Raw genomic sequence first — 22708 nt, forward strand, 5'->3', positions numbered from 1 at the left:
ACCCAATCCAGCTGGCATTTGCAGTTTAAAATCCCACATGTCTGAATGGCCTTTCCATCTTCCTGAGTGATAAACACGAAGCAGCTTCTCCCTTTATGGCTATATTATATACATAGTCCCAAAAGAAAACCAGAGGCAGAGAAAATAATTTATAATTTGCAACTCTGTCAAGGAAAGAGCATCCTAAACCCACCAAAATGTGTGAATAGCCTTTCAGTTCAAATTCTAGAACTCACCCTTTTGGAAAGTCAGCAAAAAATGGACTGAATGTAGAAGTCTCCCAGGATGATCTGCTTAACTTTTGAGTGCATGTGTCTGTGTGTAGCTTCCAAGGGCAGGAATTAGACCATGAGGAAAAAGTAAGACGATAAAAGCCCAACTGTGAGCTCCTTAGCCACAGGAATCTTGCCTGCCTAGGTCTTTGCTGGAGCCCCTCTGCCTAGAACAGTGTCTGTACCCTATTAGACATGTAATAAGAAGATAATAAATGAATGGAGGAATTAGTGAGTAAGTGAGAAATGGATGTAGGAGTTCTGATTCCTAGGTTCTGGTCTTTGATCCTCTGATGATGTGGCTGCATTAGCTCAGTGAACTTCTTGAGTTCTCCAAGCCTCTATTTTCTTGTCTGTAAGATATCGAGGTCAGCAATCTACTTCAGGTTATTTTTAACAAGACTTCAACCAATAACCTCATGGAGTGGTCATAGGAGACTTCGGAGGGATGGGGCAATGGTCACGATGCTGTGCACACATGCCTCCGCACCAACACCTGCTTTGCTCAAAGCAATTCCATTTTTGTTGTTTGCACTTCTAAGTGAGATACCATTTGAAGAAAAGATTGCTAAACCTTCCAAAAATGTTTGATAACCACTGGGCTGTTTGAGCTCTCATATCACTTCCAGCTAGAAGATTCTAAGCTTTTATGATGAAGATACAGAGAAGTAAAATTTGACCAAACTTTGCAACAACTAGGACTGCCAAGCAATATAATGCCTTACCCTGGGTAACAATGAGCTATCCTTCATTGGGAGAAGAGATAGAAAGCTACTTACAGGCAAGTGAGAGAAAATATCACTGTACTGGGGGGGACATTTAACCAGATCACTTCTGAAGCCCTCTCCATGTCTAAGAATCAACAATTCTGAATTTTTACAAGAGTTTTGAGTTAGCTATCAAGGAGCACAGTTTAGTGGTTAACAACAAAGGGATGTGGAAATTACTAGAATCCTGGCCCTGACATCACCAGTTGTGGGATCTTAGCCAAGTTACTTAATCTCTCTGAGTTACAGTTTTCCCATCAGTAAAATGAAGACAATAATATGTGCTCCATAGAGTAAATGACATGACCCGATGAGATGTCATATACAATGCACTGAGCTCAATGCCTGGCATATAAACTGATGCTCAATAAATGGTAGCTCCTAAGATAAGATGATGACGACTATAAAGATGGTGAAGTGTGAACCAAAAAGCCGAAGAATTCCTAAAGCAACTAGTTATTATATATGACAATCGTTCATATCTATATATGTGTCTGTGTATATATTCATACGTATGTGTGTGTACGTGTATGTACACATATACAGACACTCCTTTCCTTAAAGTCAGAAACTCAAAGCAGGCATTCCCAATTTACACATGGAGGAAGCAATTAAATTTTACCGGCCAGCGAAGAAAACTAAAGTCAGAAAAGGATATAAAGAACTTGAGCAGATGCCAAATGTATTTGTTTGTCAGGTTTATCAAAACATGAATTCGCTCATTTCTTTGAGAATCAAAAACTCTCCAAAAGCAATTCTAACTGTGACATCTTTCTAAGAATCTTGTTAAAAATAACCTGAAACAGGCATGGATATAAGAAAAGACAATTCAGAAACAATTTTTCGAAAAGTAGATTCTTGGCTCTTTGGTTGAATATCAGCAGAACGTACTCAGCTGTTTTTATAACCAGAGACATTCATTGGGTCTTCTTGCTCAGGGCTTGTAGATGACCTCACAGCACTTCCAGCAGTACAGCAGCTAGAACTCTTCATCATTCCTTTTCTCACAGCTTACCTATCCTTGCAGCTGAAGTGCTTTTCCTCCTCCTCCTGAACCTACTGCTCAGGAACAATCCTATTTCTCATCAGAGGGTTTTATGGTGATTTTGACACCACACCATTTCTCTTCACATCCTGTTCCGATAATGAACCAGAGTTCCAGAAATCAGAATCCTGTCCTACCAACCACTATTCCTGCCATTTTGCCTAATAAGATGGTGGTGATTATAAAAAGAATGTCATTTATCAATGACTTACTGTATTCCAGGTATAGGTACAGTATCTATCTCACACAAGTCTTGCAACAGTCTGATCAGGCAAGAACCACTTGTGCTCCCATTTTGCACAGGAAAAAACCAAGGCACCAAGAGGTTGAGTAACTAACGCAAGATCACACAGCTTCAAAGTGGCAGGACCAAAAATCAAACTGAGGCCCATCAAATACCAATCCCTGTGCTTTTAACTGTATCACTAAACCACTGCATCAGAAACCTGGTTCCTCCTACATTGCGATTCTGTCTTTTTCTTTCCAGAGCCTGAAGTCCTGATCCTAACTGTCTCTGTGTGAAAAAGGAAGTATCATAAAAAACTGAATGAGAAGATGTATCCTTAATTCCAGCCCAGAGCCCCTTCTTCTTGCAAATCTTTAAACAACAATTTGTTTCATATTAAAGCTTCAAAGAATGTGTGTGTGTGTGTGTGTGTGTGTATATATATATATATCCTGATCAGTAAATATATTCAATATTTTTTCCAAATGCAATCGCAGACATCAAATTAGCTGTTTACCACTGAGCATCTGCAGAGATATTTCTCCTCTGGAAATGTCTACATTTTCTACCAACTCCAGACTGCCAAAGATTCAGTAAAGGAAAGCAGAATGGCCCCCTAAAAGTGACAATATCATCTCTGACATCTTTCTTCTCACTAGTAATATTTCCAGAAGTTCTCCATCTTCAACCCAACAAAATGTAACACTGGCTGAAGTAGAGTTTGCTCTCCCCTACACTTAACTGCACTGTAGGATGATACTCATGATTTTATAACTCACAGAATCACCAAAAAGGGGCTGAGAACATGTTATTCCATCTATTCACCTCTTCCCCAGAAATGTTGACTAAAGATCATTTGGTTCTTCCAGTTACTGATATTCAGTCAGTCAACTTTTTTTTTTTTTTTTTTTTTTTAGACGGAGTCTTGCTCTGTCACCCAGGCTGGAGTGCAGTGGCCAGATCTTGGCTCACTGCAAGCTCCGCCTCCCGGGTTTACCCCATTCTCCTGCCTCAGCCTCCCGAGTAGCTGGGACTACAGGCGCCCGCCACCTCTTTTTTAGTAGAGACGGAGTTTCACCATGTTAGCCAGGATGGTCTCGATCTCCTGACCTCGTGATCCGCCCACCTCGGCCTCCCAAAGTGCTAGGATTACAGGCTTGAGCCACCACGCCCGGCCCAGTCAACACTTTTAATTGACTGATGGTCACCCAATTTTTTTCCTTCAGCTTTACTAGGAACCCTCTAGTAACGCAATCCATTCCATTTTGTGATGAAATACATATTCTTATAACCTCAATCCTTTGTTTCTTACCTCTCTCCCTCACATTATGCAGAAGAAGTTGAATTCCTGTTTCCTCTAACAGCCCTTTAAATATATATGACCTAAAGCCTCTTTGCTCTAAGTTCAGCATCCCCAGTTCCTTCTACTGCTATTTATATGTCATAAATTCTGTAAAGAAAATCATGGCATTTACCCTCTTCTGAACATACTCCAGCTTGTCAATTCCCAGTACAAGATGAAGCTTTTATCATTTCCATGGACCAGGTACCTGCACCATTGCACCATGGACTAAACACAGATTTACATGGGAATATGGTTTTCCAGTGGGTATCTCAGTGTGCTTTGGAGGAGATTTCTTCCTGAACAGCTGCTCTGACTAAATTGGGAGGTCTGTGTCCTCGCCAAGTACATGCTGTAAGAGAACAAGCTCCTAGAGCCTGCCTTGTGGAAAGGGTCTATCTGCAAGGTTACTGCTGGCACTCTAACCACAGAAGTTCAGGACCTTTCCTCCTAGAAACCATATCAGTTGCCTTCTACAGGGCTTCCTTTTTGGTCTTGCCTTAAGAATGTATGAGGATTAAAAGGAGCCAAATGGTGCAGGGGCTGAACCTCCTGGCATTGTTGAAAGACCTCTCCTGCTGTCCTTGGCAAGGAGGTTCTCTGTTGTAAAGCTCAGAAGACTGGTTTAAAGCAGGGTTTCTTAACCTCGGCACTATCTGGAAATCTGGGGCCAGATAATTCTTTGCTCTGGGGTGTTCCATGCATTGTTGGATGATTAGCAGTATCCCTAGCCTCAACCCACTACAACCCACTATACACTAATAGTATTCCCACGTTGTGACAACCAAAAATGCCTCCAGATATTGCCAAATGTTCCCTGGTAAAACGAGACATTTCCTGATAAAGAACCCACACGATCTCAGTGATCTAAGACATGCAGCTAGATCTAAACTTAAAGCATTATCTAATTCAACTTCCTCATTTTTATTGGTATTGGGAGAGATAATGACTTCATTATGATCACAAAGGGACTAGAAGACAGGCCTCCTGCTCTTTCCAGGACACCAGTGGTTGTCAACCCTGCTGCACACCCAAGCTCCTAAAATAAATGGACTTCTGGTTCCCAAGCAGACCAATTAAAATAGAATCTCTACAAATGAAGTTCAGGCTCAGTTACTGCTTAAGAGTCCCCCGTGGCTGTACTGTGCAGCCAGGGTTGAGGGCCAGGTCACCACATCACACTGCCTCTATTATTGACCTCAAATAAACTATGTTGGGCATTTCTGGAGCTGAGCGTTGCTTGGGGGCTTGCCCTCCAGGGTGGCATGCATAACCCCTCTTTATTGTGAGTGCTGATCTCTGAGGGCTGGTACACAAAACCCCGACACCCTGACAGTGGGTGCACCTGTGGAGTAAAAGGGGGAAAACACACTCACAGAATGTGCCCGACTTGTTTGACATGGCTGGTATATTTTATGCTGGGTCAAAGAAATGCCTACAGGTAATTTAAAATCCAGAAGGCATATTCAAAATAACAGCCCCAACTGTTCAGCACAGGGCATGATGTACCCAGGAAACAAGTCTTGTCTCATGTTGCTTAAACCATTATTTATAAACAGCGTGATTAATTTATTTCTGGCTTTTCTTCTAGTAGAGGAGCTCTACCTTCCTTGTTTCAGGAGCAGTGTCTAGAACATGGAGATTTTTATTGACTCATTTCTTAAGAAATTCTTATCAGGAAGCTGAGAAAATAACTGGAGACCTGGAGGAAGATGTTTTACCAAGATATGGATGATGCTATGGAAATACTTGTGATAACAATGTAGCAGTTTCCATTCACTGAATGCTTTCTGTGTAATAGGAACTGGCATATCCCTGAACAGATGTTATCATATTTAACCTTAACAAAAGTCCCATGAAATGGGTTCTAATATTATGTTCACTTTACAGATGAAGAAAAAAACTTGGAGATGTTTGGTCAAATGCTTAAGGTCATATTGATACTAAATGGTAGATCTCAGACAGGACTGAAACCCAGGTGGGTCAGATTCCAGCACCTGCAGCCATGACACTGTACTGGGTGGGATGGCCCTTTGATTACATACTAATGGTCACCTTCCACTAAGCCAGAAGCAGGAACTTTTCCTGAACACTAAGTCTCAATGGAGGGGATAATGTTTCAGCCTTAGCACATTAGCCTAGAAGTGGGCATCCTGGAGAGAAGCTTAGGCCAACCGATTAACACATTTCTGAAAAGCAGGTACATTTTGCAAACAGCACTAACTTTTCTAATCCTGAGTATTTGACGAGACCATTGGTGTTCTTTTGAAGTTTTTATTCTCACTATCTTCCTGGTGTGATCTCAAACAAGAACAGTGTTTTCTGAGAGATTACTTCATGTTGTGATGGGGACCAAGGCCGGCTTTGTGGGTATGTGACCAGTGCATATACAGAATTCCAGACCTAGGTTTAATGCTCTGCTGCCATCTTGAAATTCTTAATAACTTTATTCTTGAATTTGTGAATATTAGTAGAATGTGTATGTATCGAAAAGTGAAATAAAAGCTGTTGAGTTAGTTTTCTGCACTGTTCTGGTAAAAACAAAATACAAAAGTGTGTATGAACTACCTACCATGATTTGTATAATTTTGATGATTCCACATACAAGTTAAATGCTCTTTTATTTACATTTGAAATTGGCATTGAGCAATGTAAAAGTGAATGATAAATTGATTCATGTATCAATGATAAATGAATGATAAATTGGTGCTAATAATTTCAAAACTTTCTTTACTAGAACAAAGGTAATTAGCAAGTTAAAAAAAAAACACCAAGACAAGTTGGGAGGGAGTGAATGAACAGAAAAGAAAGGCTTTAAATTTTAGTACCTTTAAGAACACTTTTTCCTGCCTTTTGAACAAGTGGCTTGCATTTTTATTTTGCACTTGGCCAGCAAATTATGTAGTCTGCCCTGCTAGGGGTTAATGGAGACAAAGGAAGGTCATCCTCATCCATCTTTGATTTACCCAGATTAAGTCTGTTTTGGCTCAAAACAATGAGGTAAACGTTGAATACAATTGTAACCTCCAAAGTTCAAGGTAAAGGCCATAAGATGGCTTTTAAATGTCAAACAACTTTACAACATTAGTAGAAACCTCTGAGGATCCAAAATAAATCAACTCTAAATCATTTCGTCATGCATGGGTAAAAATCTTCCAATTCACAGAATGAAAACCTTTATTTAAAAGGGGAATTCTGAAGTGCTGAAGTCAAAATTTGACAAGTGGTTTCACAGTGAACAAACAACTATTTCAGTTATGGAATTAACACATATTTTTTAAAGTGGTGGAAACTTATTCTGACATACACAGTCCAGATGAACAATGAAGTATGATAAGAACATCTGTTTATCGAACAAATATATTAATTGAGCAATTTCCGCACCATGGGGAAATTTTAGGGAATAAAAGTGACATGGTACCTGCCCTCATAGACTGGCAGTCTGGCTGGAGAGGCAGATAATAAGCAAGTTAACAACAACAAAAAATATATTGTAAGTTATCATAGTTTTTATTTATAAAGGAAATAACAAGGGGCAGTAACCCAGATTTTTTTTTCTTCTGCTGTGTTTTGGGGGAAGCTCATTCTCTTTGCCTCTTACTCATTTTCACATTTTTTTCTATGTTTACATTTTTTCCTCTATTGATTTCATATAAAAATCTGAATACACTAATGTTGTACATGGAAATGTTAAAGATTTATATAGCACATCCAAATAGAACTGGTTGATCAGTTTCTGAGTGTTGGCTGATAACAAGAGTTAGTGAGTCTGAGAGAAAGTTGTATTGCCTCCTTCCAGAGAGAAGGCACATATAGCTCTGGAGCTGATTGGTCAAACAAAACTTTTTACAATCATGAGAATTTCCTACATTTACATCTAAGCCAATAGCCACTCACCACATGTGGCTAATGAACACTTAGAAGATAACTTGTGTGACTAAAAAGCTGAGTTTTTAGTTGTGTTTCATTTTGGTTAAATTAAAATTTAAATAGTCACGCATCGCTAGTGGTTAAGCTATTGGACAACACAGACCTAGAGATCTCAAGTCAATGGACAGCCTGTTTATCACAGAGATTGACAGTGGATAATGGAGGATGATAGCCAAGAACCAAGTTAGATAGGCAAGAAGTTCTTTGGAAAGCACTTGCAAAAGTTCTCAGACTTCTTAGGAATTGGGTAAGTGTCCTAGGTTTGAGTAAGATCTGAACCTGGAAACTGGGGAAAAATCTAAGCCTGGTGAGAGCAGAGAAACCCATCTCCAAAGCTAAACTTTGTATGCATTCTCTGCTGTGTTGCCTAATTTATAAATAGTCTGTTCTTAAAATTATCACTCTCATGTGGACAGAGATTTGTAGTTAGCAAAGCAATTTCACATCAATTATTTTGTTTTATTTTCACAAAGAACGAGTGAAATAGGAGGATGGGGATTATCTACCAAAGAAGCCAAAGCTGGAATCTTTAGCAGATTTTCTACAGGGAAATTCTCTGCTCTAAGGTTACAGTCAGCACCCTAGTCCCTTTCCTGCCCTCACTTATAAGAACTAATAGTCATGGAGACAGTTAAACAGAAGAGAGAGTAAGCCAGTAGAGTAGAGACAGAGCATTTATTTATCCCCTCGTCAAGTCCTACAATGTTCCAGGCACTTTACTAGGCCCTGAGGATACGACAGGCAGCAAGACTGACAAGGTCCTAGGTATTTATCCAATGGACAAAGAACCCCATAATCAAGTCCCCAAAGAACCTCAAATCAAATTAATATGACTTATTCCTACCACCTGCCACCTTGTCATGGTCACAAGACTGTCTCGTCATACCATGTCTCCTAAGTGGGGAGAGTTACTTGGCTTAAAGCATAACTTCTGCTAATTATACCAGTTAACTTAGATAAAGTTATCTTTTAAGAGATTCTGGCCCGGGCGTGGTGGCTCAAGCCTGTAATCCCAGCACTTTGGGAGGCTGAGGCAGGTGAATCATGAGGTCAGGAGTTTGAGACCAGCCTGGCCAACATGGTGAAACCCTGTCTCTACAAAAATACAAAAAATTAGCCGGGCGTGGTGCCTGGTGCCTGTAATCCCAGCTACTTGGGAGGCTGAGGCAGGGGAATCGCTTGAACTCAGGAGGCGGAGGTTGCAGTGAGCCGAGATTACGCCACTGCACTCCAGCCTGGGTGGCAGTGTGAGGCTCCGTCTCAAAAAAAAAAAAAAAGAAAAAGAAAAAAAGAAACAGATTTATAAGAACCTAAGAATTCTAATATGTGTCATAACTTGAAGCCCTGAATCACAATCAATGCCAGCACACCTTGGACCCTTCTGATCCACAAAAGTCTAGGACTGTGGCTCTAAACCTTTAATATGGCATAACAGCCATATTAGTAAAAATGTCATTTACAGGCCCTGCACTGATTCAATGAGTGGGACCCAGGAATCTGTGATTTTATTAAGCTACCAGATGATTCTAAGGTGAGTGGTCTGCTGATCATGCTTTGACTAAAAAATGACCAAGAAAAACAAAAATAAAAGTTGCAAATAAGGGAATATAATTGCACTTGCCAAATTTCCAACAGTAATATACACAGAAAGCACTAAAAGAAATTGGGATATTTATTCCAAAAAACAAAAGCCTCAGAAAGAACCTATGGCCAAATATGCATAAAGGGCTGTCCTAACGTAAGAGGTATAACCTGTTTTTCTCTTTCTCAAGGTAGAATGAGGGTTAGTGAGTAGAAGCCACAGGGATGGAAACGTCAACTCAATATTAGGAAAACCTTTCAAGCTCTGTGGCTGCCCAACCTTTGAGCAGGCTGCTCAGGTAGGAAGCTTCTTTCATTGCAGGAGTTCAAGCAGAGACTGGATGCCCATCACCAGTGATGACAAGGAAACTGTTGATTTGTTAGCAATTCCCTCAGCTCCTGATAAACCTTGTGCACACCTGCAGTGATGTCCACTGTACTGCAATACCTTGATTATGTATCCCTTGCTTCAGTGGTTCATGTTTATATCTGCTGCATGCTGCCTGGTGCATTAAGTGCTCAGTACATGGTTCCTGTGAATCAAACTTCAGAACCTGATAAATTGAGTTCCAGAATCTGCAAACCTGGAGTTCTGATGGGCTTCCTATAACCTCAAAAGCTAAATATGGGTTTTACAGTTGCCTCTTCTACTATCCACAATGAACCTTTAGCAATTTATCTGCTCTTCTTCAGTAAAATTTTAAAGTTTCTTTCAATAAAGGTCTTATACTTTTAAAAAACATTTTTTTTAAAGGAACTTTAGTTATTGCTTCTGTTTGTTTGCTTTTTGACGGGGTCTGGCCCTGTCACCTGAGCTGGAGTGGAGTGCAGTGGCAAAGTGGTATTTTTCTTAATTCACATTCTAATTGTTTTTTCTCATGAGTAGGAAAGTCACAGAGGATTGAGTGTTATCTCATATCATCCATCCTTATGAAATATCTTATTACTTTTCACAGTTTACAGTGGATTTTCCTGGAAGATGATTATACTAGATCATACAGATATTAATAAATAATGGTAGCTTTGCTCTCTTTTTCCAATTTTTATGTAGAATATTTCTTCTTTCCGTTCTTTGGATTTTGTATGTACAATGTTGACCACAAAAGATGATAAGACATCATTGTCTTATTCCTGGCTTTAGTAGAACGCAGCTAATGTTTTATCATTGGGTTATTTATTTTCTTCTCTGCCACTATGTTCAGTATGGGTTTCCTAGAGTGGGAAAAGTGATTTCCATAAGACTAAGACAGATATTGATGGGTGGGGAAAACACAGCTGCAGAACAAGATTAAGGATGAGACAAGGAGAAAGAGGCTGGCTCCAAATTCCCTGAGAATCTGAGTTTGCACACTTGATAAACCTCTTAGAATTCCACACACCGGCATTTTGCCTCTTTCTAATATATGCATGCAGACAAATTAAAATTGCCCCAAAATATTTATATGATAATAATTCATGTTTAGAAGCTATATTTAGAAGACTATGTAACCTATATGTCTAGACAAATGGTGTCATCATCCAATCAAATGCTTTCTTCACTTCTATTTTGATCATGGGTTGCATATTTCCAAAGACACTTGTCCAACAGAAAATAGTCAGACACAATTGCAGACATCTCTGCTACTGTGTACACTAGTTAGTACAATTTCAGTAACCAAAACCCTCTAAGAATGTCTTTCAAAAGCATATTTTATTTCAATCGGCAAATTTTATTTAATAATAAAATTGCCGATAAAATAAAATAAAATTATTTTATTAATTATAAAATAATAAAATAATTAAATTTATTTAATTAAATAAATTAAATTAAATTGTATACTCTAAAGCAGTGTGAATGTCATGAGAAATAGTGCTATAAACAGACCACTGCCATCCAGCAGAAGTGGAGAAGAACAAGTGCCCAAGTTGAAGAAATGTGAAAAAGGTATGTTCTGAAAACCACAGGAAGAAGAGTTTGATCCCAATCCTGAGATGAACTTTTTTAAAATTGATTTTTTATTTGAATAGTCAATGGGTACCCAAAGATAGAAGTCAACAAGTGGTTAATAAGAATAGGCCCATCTGATCTAAGCTTACTTCCTTTTAAAAAACGTGAGTATGAAAATGCCTTCATTTGAAAAAGTTATTAGTCTTCCATGGTTTGTAGGCAAACTAGAGAAATATGAACAAAATGGTAGAGTTGATAGATTAAAAAATGACTCATCAACTTTATCCAAAAGGTCAAGGTTATCATGGAAAGTTGTAATCTTAACTCTGACTCTAAGTGGCAGGACAAGGCTGAGTTTTGAAGTCAGAAAGAGTTAGGTCTGACTTCCAGCTTCATTGTTTACTACTTGTGTGACTTTGGGCATGCTACTTACTCTAACACTAAATTTTCTCATCTTTAAAATGACAAGGATACTAATACCTTACCTCTTTGAGTCATAAAAATTAGATGCAAATGATGGATTTAGGGCTCTCAAATATAGTAACAAACATTCTTTTCTGGAATAATGTTAGGTTTCATAATCATAATCATTATTATTAATAAAATGGAGGGAGGTCTCTAGTGACCTGTCCAGTACTTTTTAAATGTTTGCCTTGGGTGAGGAAAATGAAAGCATGCTTATAAAATTCTAAATTTCATACATGCAGCTAGAAATTTATTTATCTTACAATTTTATGACTTATATTTTGCCCCTATGGTTGAATTTTACGGTTATTTTTATTTAGCTCCAACTCTTCAATACCAGCTGATTGGTTTCTTTTTAAATCCTTAAGCCTGCCCTCTAATATGTTAGTTCTCCCTCAGAGCCACAGAAAAGTGTCTTGATTTAGTAACATGATACAAGATTATTCCATTTATGGAGATAGAGATGACTCAGAAAACTTGTGGTTGGAGGGTGAGATAGTTTGGATGTTCATCCCCTTCAAATCTCATGTTGAAATGTAATCCCCAGAGTTGGAAGTTGGGCCTAATGGGAGGTGTCTGGGTTATAGGGGTGGAAGTCACATGAATGATTTGGTGCCCTCCTCACAGTAATGAGTGAATTGTTACTCTATTAGTTATCGTGAGATCTGGTTGTTAAAAAGAGTCTAGCACCTCATTCCTCTCTTTCTCTCTCTTGCTCCCTGTCTTGCCATGAGACATGTATGAACCCCCTTCATCTTCTGCCATGAGTAAAAGCTTCCTGAGGCTTCACCAGAAGCTGAGCCAATGCTAATGCCATGTTTGTACAGCCTGTAGAGCCATTAGAAAAATAAACCTCTTTTCCTTATAAATTACTCAGCCTCAAGTATTCATTTATAGCAACACAAAATGGGCCAATACAGGGGGTAAGAGTATAGAGCTAATAATTCTGTTTTGGTTGCATTACATTTAAGATTTCTAAGAGATACCTATATGGGGTTGTCAAGAAAGCAAATTGGATCTCTTCTCTGGATCTCAGAGGAGTGCTATGTCCTGGAGATATTGATCAAAGATAGAACTGACAGCATGAAGATTGTATGTAAAGTTATAGATAGTGAATATATAAAGTAAGAGGATAGTCTGAGAAAAGTATCACTAGCCAAGTCCTGAAGAACTCCAACAGTTTGAGGCCAGAGAGAGAGAAAGAGCCTCTAAAAGAGACTGGAAAAAAGTTGCTGGTGAGTTAGCAGGAAAACCAGGAAAGTATGGTATTAAGGAAAATTAATGTAGGAAGTATTTTAAGAAGGAAGCTAGGCCAACTCTAAGAGGTCAAGTAAGAATACCTTTGCAAAATTTGAAACTTCTGTAAGTCAAAAGTTAACCAAAGTTAAAAAGTAAGCAGGAGATGGGGAGATGTATTTGCCAATTCTATGATACAGGATGAATATACAGAATATAACAAAGAACATCCAGAAATTTATAAGAAAAATACAGCAAAGCTGTCACAAAAAGGGCCAAACACATAAAGATGCAGTTTATATAAGAATACATATAAATAGTACATAACTAATTTAAAAGAGGTTCAATCTGACAAATCACTGGGTAATGCAGATTAAATGATATGGCAATTATGTTTTCACCAACCTAATATTTTTTAATCAAGCAAATATTAAAGATTGATAATATTCAACTTTGGTAAGGAGAAGGAGTAGAGGATACTCAGTACTTTCACACTTGTAGATGAGAATGCAAATTGTTACAGTGTGCTAGGGTGCCAATATTATTGTAAACGTAAAAATTTTAAATGAGCATACCTGTCAATACAGTAATTTCGTTTTTGGTAGCTATCTGAAAGAAATTCTGGCACATGCATCAAGAAATGTGTTCAAGAACATTAAAAACAGTACAACTTGCAATGACAAATAATTGGAAATACTTACATGCCCACTAAGAGCAAATAATTAAATACATTTTAATATGTATTTTTAGTACAGAAGATTATAGAACAGCTAAAACAAATCAGTTAGAGCTATATTTTCCCTGGGGAAATGTATTGTTACATTTCCCTTCAAAATGTATTGTTAAAGGATAAAAAACAAGATGTAGAAAAGTACATATAAAATAATCCTATTTACATAAAGTGAGAAAGAGTTATGATATTTCTATGGTTTTTGTGAGTGTTTGTAAATACATTGAAACGATCAGCAGACTAATGTTAACTATTGTCTCTGAGAATAAGGATTAGCAGGATAAAAGCTGATACTTAGTTTCATTGTTTCGGTTTTATATTTCTTGAATTCATCTGAATTTGCTGATGATCTACTTGTGGGATTTTTAAGAAAAATGCAAAAATTGTCTCAGTTCTGTTAAGCTAGAACAATTGATCAGAAGAATTAATTTTATAATGTGTTAATTTATCAAGAGTTTAAGTTCCTATTACATATCAGACAATATGAAGAGTATTTGCTATATAGCAGTGAATGAAATAGGCAGAATTCCTGTCCTTTGTAAGATTTACCCTCTAGCGGATGCAGGTTTCAACTATTCTGTATAGGCTACCCTTACTCTTATAAGATTCTCCACTTCTGCAGTAAAACATCACAGATCAACTTCCTGCACTTTTCATGACCTCATGAAGAAATTTATGGAAGAATGTAATCCCAGCACTTTGGGAGGCCAAAGCAGGCGGATCACGAGGTCAGGAGATCGAGGCCATCCTGGCTAACATGGTGAAACCCCGTCTCTACTAAAAATACAAAGAAATTAGCCAGGCGTGGTGGCGGGCGCCTGTAGTCCCAGCTACTCGGGAGGCTGAGGCAGGAGGATAGCGTGAACTGGAGAGGTGGAGCTTGGAGTGATCTGAGATCGCTCCACTGCACTCCAGCCTGGGCGACAGAGCGAGACTCCGCCTCAAAGAAAAAAAAAAAGAAATTTGTGGAAGAAAATATGGAGTGTACATCCATATGCCATCTCTAAATTCTCTCTTTGCTTTACAGTCATCCTGCAGATTACCAGACACAGGAGAATTTTAACAATACATCTTATTTAGTAAAATAGGCTTTCTTGGGCTGCCCTAGAAACTCCCAAATTCTCTATGAAAAAAACCATCAACTACTGAACAACTGACCTAACAAATGTATTACCAGAGCGTACACTGTTTGTAAGTTGTCAACAGCCTGTACTTAGGCAACTGCTAGCTTAAATAGCTAAAACTATTTGGCACCCACACAGAAGTTCTTGTACACACACTTTACGGTTGAATTCTTTCTATGACACTCATGAAGGCATAATAATTAAGGGAGAATGTCAGTTTCTAGGTGTATCCTTTGGGGCCTTTCCACCAGCTGAAACCACAACACCATGCTAGGCTTTAGCTACAAATCTGCCTACACTTGTAGCAAAAATTGGAATTCTTGCTCTGAGCAGCCTCTGAGGCACAGCGTTTATATTTTATAGCAATTCTTATTTTTCTTTTCTTCTTTTCTTACACAGGCAAATGAAAATATCCCCCAATATTCAGCTGCCAGAACAGCTCAATACTAATCATCATCAGAAAAATTAAATGCTTGTCTCAAAGAAGGAATTACTCCTTAGAAATTCCTGTACATCTCAGGGCAAAGAAAAAAATGTCATTGGCAATCCAATTTTGCTACAGATGAATGTACTTATCACACATAGCTTTGCATAGCTGAGAACAATTCTAGCTCAGGGTGACCAGAAAAGTCTCAGGGTTTAGAAAGAGGTACCATAACTAGACACTGAACATTCACCTCCAAAGTCACTCCCACCTCCATCCACCTATGTGACCTTGGGGAAAAAAATCACTGGACCTGTCCATATTCTCTTATATTTCATTTCCTTCCTTGCACTGTTCTATCTGCCTGAATCGGCTTCCCTGCCTTTTCCTCCATGTCTCAAATTCTTAGGAAATACTGTTCTGTGTTCTGTGAAGCCTTCCCTGAGCTTCTTAAGCCAAATCAGCTTCCTTTCCTTTCTACCCCAATTCTAGATCACCCATACGTCCGTTATATCTCATGGTATTACTGTTGTATATTTATGATGGTATGCATTTTAGTTTATCATGTTATTTATGGCCATTTTAGGTTTTCAGGCACTATGTTATTACTATTCGTCCTCATATTAATAAAATTTTTAATACCATTGTGAGTGCTTACTGTACGTCATGCCCTATATGAATATATTATCTCTACTTATCACAAAACCCACATGAGATGAGAATTAACATTATCACAATTTTTTAAAGGTCAGGAAAGTAAAACCATGAAAGACTATGCAGATGGCTAGTAGGAGCACTGAGAGTCAAGACAAAACCTATCTTACTTTAAAATCCATGCTTTTAACCACTACTCTAAAGTATCACCTTTAAATAATAATAGATAATATTTACTAAAGACTTGTTAAGTGTCAGGCTCTGTACCATGCACTCCACATACACTAGCTAATTTGATTCTCATAAAAACTCTCGGATGTAGATATAGTGATTATTATCTTAAGTTTTTAAAAATGAAATTGAAGTTAATAATGTTTAAATGGCCTGCCCACGGTCACAGAACTCTGGGAACTTGATTCGAATTCAAGTCTGTCTCCCTCCAGAGCCTGAGGTCTTAACCACTACTGTATTCCATGACCAGAGAGTAGAAGCTTTTATAATCTTGGCAAACTCTATGCAGTTTTCAGGGATAACCCCTCTGGAAACAGAAAACTGGAGCATTACCCCTTCTGAGTAATATAAATCAACCAAATTGATGAACTCCCATAGTATACTCACCTTAGTACATGTGTGGATCCGTTAATGGTTGTGGTTGAACAAGGGACAGTCTGGCCCAGAATGGAAGGTCTTCGGTAGCGCTCATCATCACAGCAGAGGATGATGAGGAAGGCACGTCTAAAAGACTTATTCAAGAAGGCATAGAGAAAAGGGTTCAACCCGGAATTGATATAACCGAGCCAGAGGAAAGCGGTCCACACCTGCCCAGGGACACTGTAGTCTATGAAAGGATCCACGATATTGGTGACAAAGAATGGTGCCCAGCAGAGGCAGAAGCAGCCCATGATGATGCACAGGGTCTTGGCTGCTTTGGTCTCTGTCCTCATGCGGTGAGTGCTATGCTGGTCTGCCGACTGAGGCCTGCTCTCAGAGGAGGCTCCTGCCCGTTGTAACATCTGGATCTGGTGGGCATGCTCTTTAGCTGTGACATAGATGCGGTAATAGGCCAGTACCATGAGGAGAAATGGGATGTAGAAGGCCACCACAGAGCAGGTGATGGCGTAGGGCTTGTTGACCATGAAGACACAGTACGTAGAGTTAGAGTTCTGGTTGAACTTCCTCTTTTCTATCTGAGAGTTGGAGGGAGAGAGGAAATGAGGAAAGGAGGTAAAAAAGAAAGAAAAAGTGAAAAAGAAGTGGGAAAAATGGGGAAGAGTGTAAGAAAAGAAAAAGGGAAAATAAGAAAATGGAGGATTGGAAGATAAAAAGAAGGGGAAGAGAACAGGGAAAGAAAATGGGAGAATAAAGGAGTAAAGGGGAAAGGAAAGGAAGAAGAAAATTTATCAGCAGAGCTTTGGTTTTCTTATACGCCTACAACACAAAGAACCTCGATGACAGAAAGAAGAGAAATAAAATAGAGACAGAATCATTTATTACATTTACCCAACCAGTAGTGAAATTCTGCCTCTATTCTCCCTTCCCTGTCTTCTTGCACATAACAGACCAGTGTCTCTTAACGGGATGCCTGTAGATCAGTAACATTAGAGTCACCCGCAGTATATATTATAAGTGCAGATTCCTGTCCATTCCCTACTGCCACCCCTCCACTTTCATCCCTGGAAGATCTACTGATTCTAAATCTTTGGGCAATGAAGCTCAGATATATGCATTTTAAGCAAGTTTTTTCCAATAATTCTAAAGCTCGTTAATATTTGAGAACCATTGCTCTATACCATCATAAACTTAGCTCTCTGGGGGAATGCCATGGGGCACTTTTCTGGAGTCATTTTTCTACTTATTGAATTCCCTGATGAAGGTTTGTCTCATTTAGATAACACAGAGTAACAGCCTGTGTTATAGTGTAACAGCCTGTGTTTTAGTGTAATAGCCAAGAGGGGCCTTAGGGTTTGGGGGAAAGGAAGGGTAGATATTTTAATGGGAGAAAAGAATATAAAGATTGGATAGGGCAAGGTCATGAGGGACTTTGGAACCCAACCAGAGTGAGAACCTAGACAACACTCAATGCTTCAACTTACTCTCCTCCCAGTCTCTCCTGAACCCACTTCATTTAGGTGTTCACCCTAATCACTCCATTGAAAATGCTCTGGTCAAGGCTATCAATGACCTCTATGTTGCCATTCCTCCTTTTAAATGAGCCATCTACACCTTTGACATAGCTGAATCCTCCATCCTTCTTCTTTTTTCGAATATTTTATTGAACCAAAATACATATAAAGTACATAAAGTATATATACACGTGAATCAATTATTACATAGTAAATATGACTGTGTAATTCTTGTTCAAATCAAACTATAGAATATTATCGACAACCCAGCAGCCTCCCAAATGCCTTCTCCTTGTCATTAATATGCCCAAACACAGCCACTAATCTTTATCATCATAATGTAATTTTATTTGTTTTCCAACTAAGTATCAAGATAATAAAACACACAATCTGTATCTTCTTTAACTTGTATCACTTACATTATTACATGTACAAGCAATTTATTCTTTTTCATTGTTGTATACTATTGCATTATAGGAATAAACTACAATATTACATATTCCAATATTGACAGACATTTGAGTCATTTTTGGGTTTGTGCTATTTTGCATAAAACTGTTAGGAATATTCTTGTACAAGCTTGTGTGTGTGTGTGTGTGTGTGTGTGTGTGTGTGTGTGTGTGTGTATTTTCATCTGTCTTAGGTATATACCCAGGACTGAAATTGCTGCATCATAGTTTGGGTATATACAGCCAAATGGCTCCCAAAGGGACTGTATCAATTTATATTCCCACCATGAGAGCTGGAGAGTTCCAGTTACTCCACATGCTCACCAACATTTGAAATTTATTGTCAGTATGTAGTGGTATCTTGTTGTGGATTTGTTGGTGATGTTGGTAAAGTTTATTTGATTACATTAGTAAAATACTCCATGTGTTTTTGACTCTTTCCATTGGTTTAGATTAGGATTTGTCTTATGTTTTGTTACTGAAAAGTGTCCTGGGCATACACATCCACATAATTATAGTGCATTGACATCATTTCTTTTGGAAAGCATGTGAGACTGAGTTTCTGCATCTGTTTCATGATTAGCACTCTGGTTCCTTCAATGGGACGAGAGCACTGCCTTCATAATGTTAAAATATTGCCTACATCTTGTCAGTCCCAATTCTTGCAGCTGTATCTTCAGTTTCAATCCGAGTAAGTTGCCTCAAATTCTCAGTGTGCCCTGTTCTCTGCAGCTTTGTTCCCTGTTTACTATGTCCTGGCTATTTCTTTGTAATTTTAAATTAAATAAAATAAACTTGAATCAAATTTAAGTTCATCACAACCCTTCAGTTTCTTATTGCAGTTTTACTGTGCATTTCCTGAGAACTAATAATGTTAATCACTGTTTTGCCCTTTCGATATCCTCTCTTTTGAATTGATTTTTCAGGTATTTTCTCATTTTAAAAATTAACTTGTGACTCTCTTTCTTATTGATTTTTAATATAATAGTTCTTTTATATTCTAGATGTCCTTTGTCAGATTTATGTGTTGCAAATATATCACTCTGTGGCATGGCTTTTCACTGTAGTATCTTGTGATAGAAAGAAGTTCTGAAAGAACCTATACTTTTGGTTAGTACTTTCTGTATCTTGTTTCTGAAATCTTTGTTTACTCCTACGTATAAAGATACTGGCCAGGCATGGTGGCTTACACCTGTAATCCCAGCACCTTGCGAGGCTGAGGTAGGCAAATCACTTGAGGTCAGGAGTTTAAGACCAGCCTGGCCAACAAGGCAAAACACTATCTCTATTAAAAATACAAAAATTAGCCAGGCGTGGTGGGGTGGCTGAGGTCCTAGAATCGCTTGAACCCAGGAGGCAGAGGTTGCAGTGAGCTGAGATCACACCTGGGTGACAGAGTAAGGCTCGGTCTCAAAGATATTGTCAAGAGATGTAAAGACATTCTTTTACATGATCACTTAGCATATCATTATTGTGTTAATTTTTATGTCTTTTTTTTTTTTTTTTTTTTTAACAGGGTCTTGCTCTGTTGCCCAGGCTGGAGTGCAGTCATGGTCACTACAACCTCTGACTCTCAGGCTCTAGCAGTTCTCCCACCTCAGCTTCCCTAGTAGCTGGGACTACAGGTGTGGGCCACCATGCCCAGTTAATTTTAAAATATTTTTTGTAAAGACGGGGTTTCACTGTGTTGCTCAGACTGGTCTCAAACTCTAGGCTCAAGCTATCAGCCAGTCTCAGCAGCCCAAAATGCTGGGATTACAGGCATGAGCCACTGTGCCCAACCAGTTTTATGGTTAATTCTTCTACCTACCTGAAATTATTTTTTCTGTATGATATGATATACAAGATATGGATATTCAATTGACCCCTGCAGCATGTATTGAATGGATTATCTTTTCCTAGTTGCACTGTGGTGTAACCTTGGTCACAAATCAGGGGACTGTATATGCATATGGCTCCATGTTTGGATTTCCTATTTGTTCTCTTGGGTTGTCTCTCTCTGCACATACTGTTTTAACTTCTATAACTTCTTAGACATCTGGTTATAAAAGTCTTTGAACTGTGGTTTCTTTTCTTGAAGACTCTTGGATAATCTTTTATCTCAGTATTTCCATAGAAAATTTAAATTAATGTCTCAGTTTCTGTAAAAATCTTCTAGAATTTTGATTGGAGTGAGAGTAAAATGATCAAGGGAAACTGACATCTTTACAATGTTAAGTCTTCGAATTAACTAACATGGTAATTCCTTCCCTTTGTCTTTTTAAGTATATTTCAATAATACTTTTTAATTTTATAATTTTCTTTGTGTCTTACACATATTTTGCTAGTTTGTTTCTAAGTATTTTATGTTTTTATTCTACTGTAAATGGTACCATGTTAAAATTCTTGTTCCTAATTGTTGCTAATAGGCAGAACTTGGTGAGGCTTTTTATTGTAAGCTGGCTGTGTATTCAGCAACTTTGCTAAGTTAGATATCAACTAATATTTCATCTTTACATCCTTTTGAATTTTCTCCAGGAAATACTCATATGATCTGCAAATAATGGCAGTTACAATTTTTTCTCTTTCCAGTCCTAATATCACTTGCTCTTGCTTTATTGAGCTTGATAGGACCGCCCATCTGATTTCGAATAAAACTGAGGGTAGTTGACACCTTGTTGCACTCCCAGTTTTAGGGGATGCACCTTCAATAATTTACTAAGTATGATATTTGCTATAAATTGTATGTCAACAGCCTCTACTTGATTAAGGAAATTACCTTCTATTCTTGGTTTGATGAGATTTTTAAAAAATCATGAATGGGTATTGAATTTTGTCAAAGCATTTTTGGCAGTAACAAAATGAACATGTGGGTTTTCTCCCCTTTCTTTTACTGATGCAATGAATTACATTGATTGCATTACAATTCCTGGAATAAGTCATATTTATACTGGACCCTGTGACACACTAGTATTTTTCTTAAGGATTGAAGGACTTTTCCACCAACTGTGAACACTGCCTGCTGACAGGTCTTAGTCATCAACCTCTAGAAATAGCTCTTGACTGAAGACAGCTGCTTAACCCAATGTCACTTACCCTTCTTGGGATCCATCTGCATCCAGTGTGAATATATATATGCATGAAGATATGAAGAATATACACCTATATGATATACTCACAAACATGCTATTTTATTCCTGTACATATTCAGCATCTTGTTTTATAGACTATTATAAGGTTTTCATGTATCATCCTCTTGAATTCATATTTTTTGTCATCATAAAATATTTCTACATCAAGAAATATTACTTTCTTTAAATTTTATTCTATCACTTATAACAGTAGAGTAACACCAGCTTTCTTTGAATTATCGCTTGCATAGTGTATGTATTTCTATTATTTTATTTTCAATTTTTCTGTCACTTTATTTTTAATGGTGCTCTCTTAAAAGCAGCATATATTTGTATTTTGTTTTGATGCAGTCTGACAACCTTGTCTTTTAGCATCTATTCTTTAAATAAATTAATATTTAATACAATTACAAATTCATTTAGGTTTGTCTATGATCTTACTGTTACCTATTAACCTTTTCTGTTTCTTCTTTCCTTGTTTCCATATTTATTGCTTATTTTCAGAATAATACCTGTTTATATTAACATATTACCTCTCATTCTATTAGCTTATTGGATATATAATCTTTTATTATCTTTATTTTAGGGGTTACAACTCATTACAGTCTATTTCATACATTTGCCATTTCCTTGGCAATGCAAAGATCCCAAACAGTCCATCTCCATTTACCTGCCCCACACCTGCCTTTTATGCTATTGTTTTCATGCATTTTAATCCTACATATATTTGAAGACCCACAAGACATTAGTGTTATTGTTATTTCAATAGTCAATGTTCTCTTACACTATCCACATATTTGTCATTTCCAGTGCTCTGCACTCTGTCCTGTGTTATGGTGCTTCCGTCTGGGATTATTTTCTTTTTGACTGAAAAATTCTCATTTTAGTCACAGTATAAAACCTGGTGTGGAAAAATTCCCTTCGTTTTTGTTTGCCTGAAAATCATCTTGTCTTAATATCATCTTAATTTTTAAAGCATATTTTCATTGGGTATGGAATTTTAAGTTGTAGATTTTCACCAAGTCATTCCATTGTCTTCTCACTTCTTTCATTTTATTACATGGTCAGCTGTAAGTCTTATTTTCCCTGTTAAATTTAATTTATCATTTTTCTCTAATTACTTTTGAGATTTATCAACTTGTCTTTGATTTTCAACAATTTTTAAAAAGAATTTTCTAGATATAGTTTTCTTCTTTATTTAACCTCCTGGGGGTTTGTGGAGTTTCTTGAATCTGTGACTGATGGCTTTTATCTTTTTGGAAAATTCTTAGGCACTATTTCTACTAATATTAAATCTACCCAT

General features: G+C 37.7%; 1 protein-coding gene across 2 annotated transcripts in view; it reads right to left on the bottom strand.

Moving 5' to 3' along the window:
• Positions 1-22708, bottom strand: part of HTR4 (5-hydroxytryptamine (serotonin) receptor 4, G protein-coupled) — a 170210-nt gene that overhangs the window by 8225 nt on the left and 139277 nt on the right. For both annotated transcript variants that reach the window (XM_011931519.1, XM_011931518.1), the window contains exon 6: positions 16342-16910. In XM_011931519.1, the coding sequence (XP_011786909.1) occupies positions 16342-16910 (569 nt within the window). The remainder of the gene's footprint in view (positions 1-16341; positions 16911-22708) is intronic.

The sequence above is a fragment of the Colobus angolensis genome, unplaced genomic scaffold, assembly GCF_000951035.1.
Source record: "Colobus angolensis palliatus isolate OR3802 unplaced genomic scaffold, Cang.pa_1.0 Scaffold90, whole genome shotgun sequence".
In the NCBI taxonomy this organism is placed as follows: domain Eukaryota; kingdom Metazoa; phylum Chordata; class Mammalia; order Primates; family Cercopithecidae; genus Colobus; species Colobus angolensis.